The sequence below is a fragment of the Magallana gigas genome, chromosome 2, assembly GCF_963853765.1.
Source record: "Magallana gigas chromosome 2, xbMagGiga1.1, whole genome shotgun sequence".
Classification (NCBI taxonomy): domain Eukaryota; kingdom Metazoa; phylum Mollusca; class Bivalvia; order Ostreida; family Ostreidae; genus Magallana; species Magallana gigas.
Window position 1 is genome coordinate 9,155,811 of NC_088854.1, and position 10,212 is coordinate 9,166,022.

General features: G+C 35.5%; 1 protein-coding gene and 1 long non-coding RNA gene across 2 annotated transcripts; one reads left to right on the forward strand and one right to left on the reverse strand.

The window, feature by feature from the left end:
• The first annotated feature begins 565 nt into the window (after positions 1 to 565).
• Positions 566 to 5,288, forward strand: LOC136272858 (uncharacterized). Its single transcript, XM_066075689.1, has 3 exons — positions 566 to 2,826; positions 3,235 to 4,223; positions 4,873 to 5,288. The coding sequence occupies exons 1-3, from the start codon at positions 566 to 568 to the stop codon at positions 5,286 to 5,288; spliced, it is 3,666 nt and encodes a 1,221-aa protein (XP_065931761.1).
• A 1,698-nt stretch (positions 5,289 to 6,986) lies between these two features.
• Positions 6,987 to 9,997, reverse strand: LOC136272701 (uncharacterized). Its single transcript, XR_010710720.1, has 3 exons — positions 9,856 to 9,997; positions 9,383 to 9,473; positions 6,987 to 7,169 (listed from the first exon to the last, which is right to left on the reverse strand). It is a non-coding gene; the product is annotated as an uncharacterized lncRNA (long non-coding RNA).
• Positions 9,998 to 10,212: the final 215 nt, after the last annotated feature.

The window sequence follows — 10,212 nt, forward strand, 5'->3', positions numbered from 1 at the left end:
ATATAGAGCAGAAACCCCGTTCACCTGTGGAATGTTGGAATTGTGGTAAAGTAGGTCATGTGCGTGCAGATTGTTGGGGCTCGCATATGTATCAAAGAGCGCAGCAGAATCGGGGCAGACCATCAAATCGTCAAGGCCGAACATATAAATCTAGCGACCAAGTAAATAGAGGATCGTCTCAAAATTTCAAATCGCGTTCTTATTTTGACAAACAAAAACAGGAAAACTAAGACGTTCTTCCTTCGTTGAAGCCCGAAGAAAGAACTTTAAACAAAGACCTACATATGAAATTAATTTTACTAACAACCCCAGTAGCTGTTTATTAAAAGTAGGTAAAAATAAATTTAGAGCTTTGGTAGATACAGGCGCAGCCGTATCTCTAATTAGTAAGAAAATGTATGATAATCTATTTCCCCGCCCCAAGTTGTTTAATAATGACATCCCCTCTTTACAAGCAGCAAATGGCAATTCTTTAATTGCGATAGGGTATGTAAATATTTCCTTTAAGATTTCAGGGTTAACTTTAGACCACAAACTTTATGTGACAAAGGGACTCAACCGAAACATGATTCTCGGTCGTGATTGGCTCAAGAAAAACAATGTTCGTTTATACTTTGATCTTGGACTCATGCGTATTGATGGCAAAGTATACGCGGAACTTAAAGAAGATTTACACATCTCAACTATTGTAAGAACTCCTAAGAAACTTATTATGAGACCAAACACGGTGACTGTATTCTATGGAAAAATAAATAACAATTTTCCACTGGAAAAAAGTGACTTGGTTGAAGTGAACAGCATAGACAATAACTGCATTATGGAAGACCCAGGACTATATTTAAAAGACGCCGTTTGTATAGTTCGGAAGGATAAGAAAGTTCCAATGATCACTAACAAAAATTATAAAATTCCAAGAGGCTACATAGTCGGACGAATTACCGCATTAAAACAGAAGGAAATCTCAGAAATACAGACTACTCAAGACACAAAAGAAGAAATTGATGTACCTAAAAGATTTGAACACTCAATCAAAAGACTTGTGAGCAAAAACAATGATTTATTTGCAAAGAAAGACAGTGACCTTGGAGTGACTGATACTGTTAAAATGAAGATAGAAACTGGAGATCACCACCCAATAAAGAACAGACCCTACCGTGTACCCTTAAATAAAAGACAGATAATTGACAAGGCCATACTGGAAATGATGGACGCAAAGATTATTGAGAGATCACAATCACCTTGGTCATTTCCCTTAGTAGTGGTGAAGAAAAAGGACGGATCAGACCGGATGTGCGTTGACTTTAGAAGCTTGAATAAGATAGTGAAACCCGTATCATTCCCGCTGCCGTTGATTGATGATATCCTATGTTTACTAGGTAAGGCAAAATATTTCACTGCACTAGACTTAAAGAGTGGATATTGGCAAGTGAAATTAGAAGATTCAAGTAAAGAAAAAACGGCCTTTGCATGTCACAAAGGACTATTCCAATTTAACCGGATGCCATTTGGGTTGAGTAATGCACCGGCAGTCTTTCAAGAGCTGATGAACATAGTTCTTCAAGGACAAGAGGAGTTTGCCATCGCATACCTGGATGACATTCTTATATTCTCAGAGACACCGGAAGATCATCTTCGGCATATTCAAGACGTTTTCAACCGCCTAAGGAAGCATGGACTTAAAATGAAGCTAAAGAAATGTAGTTTCTTCAAGGAACAGACAGAATATCTTGGTTTCATCATTGATGAACATGGCGTTACACCTGATCCAAAGAAAGTCGAAGCTATAAGAAAGTTACCAGCGCCCACTACAGTCCGAGAAGTTCGTGGCTTTATAGGTATGTGTAGTTATTACAGGAGATTTATACCGAACTTCTCTAAGATTGCGGAACCATTGATTGACTTAACCAGAAAATATGCAAGGTTCAAATGGACGCCATGTTGCCAAAAAGCGTTTGACTTTATTAAAGAAAGTTTAACGGTAGTGCCTTTACTAGCATATCCAGATACTAATAAGCCGTACATCCTGTACACCGATGCCAGCGACAATTGTATTGGAGCGTGCCTTACTCAAAAGACAGATGAGGGAGAAGATAAGCCAATATATTACTTATCCCACAAGCTGAGTAAAACTCAAGAAAAGTGGTCAACCATAGAAAAGGAGGCATTTGCAATCCATTACGCCCTTCAGAAGTTAGACCATTATTTACACGGTGCTCAGTTTACTATAAGAACAGACCATAAGCCGCTCAAGTATATCTTAGAATCTCCAATGCAAAATAAGAAAATTCAACTATGGGCATTAAGTATTGCAGGATATAACTGTAAGGTAGAGTACATAGAAGGAAGATTTAACTGCTGTGCAGATCTCTTATCCAGATTACCGACAGTCAACCTCGAGTGTGAAGAGGAAGAACAATCAGAGCATGATGAACCAGATGTTAAGGACAATTTCTTTGAAGTAAACGTACTTAACTCCAATGCCTTTTCGCCTAAGAGATTTGCCAGATGTGAAGTTAATCAACACGACGAATTGGTCAAACCCTTTATTGATCTACCAGAGGATATCAACATCAAAGAAAGTCAACAACACGACGAGCAGATCAAGAAACTGAAGAATCGGTTAAGTAAAGGAACAGCAACAGCAACCGAAGAAAAGAAGTTTCTGGAAATTGATGGTATTATGTACTATCTTTCAGATGGAGACTCAGAAGGCCCAAAACTTCGCCTGTATGTACCACGTGAGTTAGAACTTTTAGTAGTGCAGCAATATCATGACGGACTTGGACATATGGGAGTGGACAAAACATATGACGTAATCAGACAAAAGTACTACATACCAAATTTGTACAAAAGGTTATACTCTTATATAGAAGGATGTGTAGTATGCCAAACGAGGAGCAATAAGAAAAATCAACCTCCACTTCAAGAGACAGATATACCACCTTTTCCAATGGCTAAAGTAGGACTTGATCTATCAGGACCATATCCAACATCCTTGTCGGGAAACAAGTACATAGTTTCTTTTATTGACATTTACTCTGGTTGGCCAGAAGCTTTTCCCGTTCCTGATAAGTCAGCTGACAACATAGTACATCTTATCTTAGAAGAAATATATCCAAGATATGGCTGTCCTCTTCAAATCCTCACAGACAACGGAACAGAAAATGTGAATAAGAAAGTGGAAGAAACTTTAAAAGAATTGAATATCAACCATATCAAAACATCTTATTACAGCCCTCAAGGTAATGGTAAAGTAGAACGATTTCATAGAACTCTACATGACGTGATGTCTAAGAAAACAACAGACAACGCTCAAACATGGGATATTCATCTTAATCAGACGTTGGCAGCCATTCGTTTCCATCCTAACGATTCGTCAAAATTTTCCCCATATTACCTTATGTACAACAGAGATGTCGTATTACCTCTTGATACTTTAATGAAACCTCGAAGGAGATATGCGGGAGAAGATCAACACAAGATCGCTCTACAAGAACAACATAAAGCTTTCCTGCTAGTACATCGTAATATGAAGGAAGCCAAGAAGAAACAGAAAGCTCAGGCCGATAAGAAAAGCAAATACGAAAATTTTCAGGTAGGTGACCCTGTCTACCTTAAGAACAACAGGAGACAAAATAAATTAGATAAAAAGTGGCTACCATATTATCGAATCATTGAGCAGAAAGGACCAGTTAGTTTCGTGGTGAGAGACCAATTGACTGGATTAACCACCAAATGCCATGCACGACAGTTAAGACTGGCAGACATTTCGCACTGGCCCCTTTCACAAACTACTGAAGATGGTGGAAGAACTCTAAGAAAAACTAACTATGTGGTGCCACCAGAAGATGAATCGTCGTCAGAAAATGAAGACATGCAACCAGAACCATTAGAAAGAGCTATACAGTCCAAACAATGGGAAAGAGAAGGATCTTCAGACGAAGAAGATATACCCCTCGCAGAACTTCAAAGACGTATAAGAGCTAAGAAGATCATGGATGATCAGCAGTATAAACACGAGAACGATCAGACCGTAGATTCAGAATCGGATGAGACCCGTGAGTCAGAACAATGTGGTGAAAATAGTGGTCAAGACTATGAAATACCCTTAGATAATCCAAATGTACCCTTAGATGAAAATATGGAAATAGATGAAATAGTCCCTAAAGTAGGTCGAGGCTTCAAACCAATTCCTAAACCGCGTAAACTAATCCCTAAGCCCCGTAGGGAAAATAGCAAACAAAAGTTTGCTGTAGATTGTTTGGCTATTATGAAGGAATTAGCCAAAATAATAAACTAAAAAAGTTTTATTATCGTATAATGTAGATGTAAATAATCTTGAATGAGCTTAGCTTTGTATATATCGCACGCTTTTAAAAAAAGACATGACAGGATGACCCCCTGTGACATCAAAACATGTACATGTATTGAGATACGCCGACTAGCAAACGCGGACTCAGCACCTCGGTTATTTGTATGTATATGCGGAGTTAAAGAGATTTAACATATACTCGAAATACATGAAACAGTAAGAAACTATAAGACTGATTTTTATAAGTGATTTAAAATTATCAGTAAAAACAATCTAATTTTGCTATCGACATCTTGAGTATGGGACAAGGTTGATCAGGTTTTCATGGTTTAATCTTAAGACAAAATATATTAATTTAAAAGTTTTCCCTATGAATACACTTATGGCGGAATTGCCAGTTATTAATTTGCAACCCAGAAAATTCTCATCTTGGGTGGGAAGCCCCTGGTTTTATTTGTGTTTAACTTTGGCAGTAACAATAATGATAGGACTTTGTATTTAGAAACGTAAAACTATTTAAAAAAAATGGGGTGGTATATGTTGTGGTGGTTGCTGGACAGGTTGTCGAAAAAGGGGTAGTGACGGAGATAAGAAAGGTTCTTCCAAAGACACTATATTTTGTTGTGAGAATCCAGAGAAAAGGACCTCTAGCGACATTATTGAACTTGAACCAATCCCGAAAGTCACTAGGATCCAAGAGAAACCCCGACGAAGCGGAGGAATCGGAACTCACAAATTGGCCAGTAACACGGGGACCATTTCGACTAAACTAGCACAACAATTTCGTGGAGAGGAGGAAAATGAAGACTATCCATGGACCAAATACTATCGACCGGACCCAGAGCTGGCACGTAAATACCTGGAAGAGAAGGCCGCGATGTCTACGCAACAGAGGAACGCAGGAGACGCTCCGCGAGAAGTCGCCTCGCCATCCGCGCCGACCCTCTATCCACGGGTGCCGATGATGGATGAATAATTAAGCTACAGCCGCGAAGAAGTTGTTTATTCCTTATGAAAGGATTGTGAAATTTAGCGAAAATTAAAAAATGTGAAATGTGTTAAAGTAGAAATGTGCGTTTTCTTGTGCTAATGTAAATCTTGTATTTGTTGATTCACTCTGGAGAAATTCAGGAAGAAACCGATGGACTCCGAACCTATGACGCAAACCTCACCCCTAAGAAGGAAGAGATATTTTGTGAACTTACAAGCATGCACTTTGTATATATATGTGACATCAAGCTTAACCATACTTAGTATTACTTTGATGATGAATTACGATTATTTTCACCTTGATCATTATTGTCATACTTTATTCATTATTGTTTTCATGGTCTTAATGCGATATAATCAAACAACTATATATGATTTTATGTATACATCCTGGTTATAGATTTGTTTTTGTAGATGAATGATGTTCCAAGCCGGAGGTGGAAACATGTCACTTGTTACTATCTCTTAACATAGATGTTCTGACTGGTATGTCACTAGGAAGTTCGTCTGATCAAGGGTAGATCAAGGACGCTTTCCTATTCCGGGCGCCAGGCATGAGAAATCTCCCTTCGGGATATTTCTTTTGTTTGGGGGACGTATGTAAACAGATAGCCATGCTATGACCTTGAATTGCTAGTATTACATAATGGTCACTATGATATTTATGTGTACCTAGATGTTGCGCACTGAATGGTGTTAATGATAATTGACAGAATGAACTCTGTGACTCTTGTAGCAATGCGTAGTATTCCTAAATGATGTTATGAAACCAGGTGCATAATACGGGCAGAATAATATCCAAATTGAGAGTTTAACAACATGTGACCTATTTGGCGATTCTGTGTCTGCAACGAATGCTCTAGCATTCTATATTGAGTCATGTATTGTGTATTCTATATATTAACCTTTGTAACCTTTTATGCCGTGTATGAATGAACGTATTGTGAGTAAGTGATGCCTCATACTAGGTGGGGGGGGCTCCGAGACCCAGGACTCGGAGACCCACATCCTGCATCCAGACTCTTTGATTGGCAGTTTTGACGGTTTTGTTACTTTATTTAGGAATAAAATATTAATCTTAATTTTGAACACTAAATGTTCACTCATGATCGTCGTATATGGGCCGAACTAGTCAAAACTGTCCATCATAAGTAAAACCTTATATATACCCATATGAAATGAGATTGTGCAGACTCCTGATTTGGGCTGCTATTAGCTGATGTTATTGTAACTATACGATCACGCTTAATAAAACCGTTTGAGAAAGAAATACTGGACTTGTCATCCATAAGCTTGAGCTGACCCTCAATAGGATCCTGTAAGACAGAAGGCTTACATGAACTTTACAAGGGTCAACAAAGTAATCCAAGTTAAATCAGGTCTACCTCAAATTTTAAGATATGATTTATTTAGTTATAAACTATTCTTTAGTAAAGAAAAAATCCGTATATTTTACCTTTTAAATTTGGCTGTTTTTCTATATCATTATATACAGAGCTCTTCTTCTTAAAGAGATCAATACAGTCTAAATAAGGCCACACCCATCGAACCCTCTTAATTAGCAAAATATTCATCCTCGGACCAAGGTGTATTATACATGACCGGTAGGTCACCAGAAATTTGGCTTTTTTAAATAAATAATTTGAATTTTATGTTATTTGATAAACATCAATTTAAAAATAAATATCATAAAAGGCATTTTATTTTAAACTTTACATTATAGTACAAGCTAATCAACATGTGTATTGGATACAATTAACAGTCATCATTCAGCCAACTAAATCGGCTTCTGTAGGTCGACCAGATCGGATTTCCTCGGCACGATTCCCTCAGACTGGCCATGCAAGTAGAGAACCTCCACCAATATCTAATAAACAGATAATGACACAGCATAAACTGCAATGGACCTTATTAATATATAAATCGATTTTCCAAGAAACCTAAGTGATCGAATGAATAAAGATTGAATGAATGAATGAATGATTGAATGAGTCTAAGTTTACGATCGGTCAACAGATGAGATGTAAGAAAAGGCTACTAAAGACTATTCACATAGGTAAATAAAAACAAATTAAATGTAAATCTAAGTTAGTATTTGGATATAGGGTTACCTACATAATTAATTCTTCGTTATGAAATACTAGATCTTTCTAGCATGTATTAATACCAGTTTAAAAAGTTATATAGAGTGCAAGACGTAAAAGTAAGTAATTTAAGAAAATAAAAAGTGCAATCAAATAATTTTTTCCCGTATTTACTTTGTGAAATTACTGTACAAAAACATTCATATTAAATAACCAAAAACGATATCAATTTTTAAAATATATGTATACATTCCAAAGAGACGTCTTATAGATAGATAGATAGATAGATAGATAGATAGATAGATAGATAGATAGATAGATAGATAGATACAATGATTTTTTGTTCAGTGTGAATTAGGCTTTACTCATAAAAAGAATGGGGGAGCTCATTCGCTTTCAAAAAGAACTCAATATAATAATACAACAACTCGAACTCACTGGAAATAATAGAACATGTCATAATTATAATTTCAATTCTATTTTTTGAATTCCATGAAAACAGTACCTATGTCATAATCAATATATATATATATGTGTATAAATGGTTGCTTGATTGTATCATATACATATAAAATAAATTTTAAAAAAAACCTCAATAAATAAAAGAATTAAAAGGATCAAGTGTAATGAAGCATAGTACTGAAAAACATTTAGGAAAGTGATTATATGTAAACAATAATCTATTCTGCAATTTTCAGTTAACACATACATATACGGTAGTATGTGCATGATAATCTTGAACAATGAATAAATATGTTGAATTGAATTCCAAGATTAAAGTTGGAAATTCCAAGATTAAAGTTGGAATTGGAATCAAAGTACTGAAGTACTGACGGGAGTTGATTTTATCGAATATCATTTATTCAAAATCAACGATATGTGATTTTGCATGGCAAGTACATGTAGTATCAGTAATCGAAATATTTCTGAGAAATTGTATGGATCCAGGCAAGATTGAACTCTAGTTTTGTTCAACCAAACGCTCGGCTGTCTCTGTTTATCTCCGACAAGCAAGAGAGACTCTGTTTTGTTGGATATTAACGGAGGCACCCAAGCGTCTGGTTGAACGAGACTACATTGAACTCTAGCGTAGGAATACATACGACTTAAAAAATATCTAAACTGTTTGTACAATTTAAAATCTTACTATTTTCATGTTATTAATAAAAAAAAATTTTGAAAAACAATGCTTCAAAATACATAGCATCGAATTTATCGATTATTTTTAAGAACTAAGTGTTGTCAGCGGTATAATTGATTTGTGCTTAGGTCCAAACACTGTTTCACTTTCGCTTTGCCCGCGTAAGTGCATAGGAGAGTTGATTAAAATCAGCTCCCAAAAATCAACTTTAAAGTTGAAAATTCCAACTTTAAAGTTGAAAATTCCAAGATTAAAGTTGGAATTTCCAACATTAAAGTTGGAAAAATCAACTTTAAAGTTGATTTTTCCAACATTAAAGTTGGAAATTCCCAAGATTAAAGTTGGAAATTCCAAGATTAAAGTTGGAAATTCCAACTTTAAAGTTGGAAAAATCAACTTTAAAATCAACTTTAAAGTTGGAAATTCCAAGATTAAAGTTGGAAATTCCAACTTTAAAGTTGGAATTTTAAAAAATATATATATATATAGAGTGGCACTAATACGCTTCCGTAAAAAAATATTTCAGTGGAAAACAAAATCTGAAAAATTTAGTCCGAATTTCCTCTGTTTTGCTAAAAGTCAAACTTTGTCAGAGCCTAATTCCATAATTTAGTAATTATATCGATTGTTATGTCAATAAAAATTCATTTCATAAATACCTTTTGTATTTAAAACAAATTTTACTTATGAAATTGAACTTTTAAACAATCCGGATTTGAGAACTCAAACCCTGAGTTAACAACGTCCTTAAGAGGTTCGAGGCCTACTGCCAAATTGAAATGTTATTTCTTATCATAAAAATGAATAAAGAGAGATTCTAAATTTAGATAAGTTTGTGAGTTGTCTTTTTCTTACCCACAAATGTCGGCCGCGAGCTGTTCAATAGAGGCAGACGTCAGTACATCAGTACAGTCCACGATTCCCAAATAATCGCATCCAAAAGCCACTGTTAAAGAAAGAAATCAAAAACTTGACATATACATGTAGATATATAATACTTCAGCCGTTCACATTTCCGCACAAGAAAATTTCTTGTTGCTTAATCTGCGAATTGATAATAATTGTTCGAAAATTATCTACTAATATATTGCGGAAATAATACATAATATAACTTAATATATTTTTTCAGTATAGATATTCTACTTGATAATATATCCGCGAATTTCTTTTTCAGATTAAAAGCATATTTTAGTCAATGATATATAGTAATATACACGATTAAAAAATTACAGAGAAAACAATTAATCCATAACAAATTTTAAAAAACATTAAATTACTAGTACGTTTAACGTAAGTGTAAAGCCTAATTATGAATACTCATGATATACCTTGACTGCAAAGAAGGACAAAGAGCAAAACAGCACCCTTCATCATGTTGAGAACAAAAATAACACTCAGACCTCCAGTAGGTTCCCGTTATGAATGAAGAAAAACAGAAACGCGTGAGCGAAATGCAGTGCTTAACACTTTTGACCCAGTAAGTGGAAATCTTCATTCATGGTAGAATTGTCGGCTTAATTAATTGGTATCAAAAGGTTATGTGCTCCTTAATTGGGTTCTTCAGAGGTTGCTCCTGGTTTTCGAGTTGATGTACTTCTTTTCTTTCATAGTAAACAAAGGCCATTGGGCGTTATAGCTAGTGAGATACAATGTCTTTTTTGACTTTGATTACGTAGGCTGGCCGG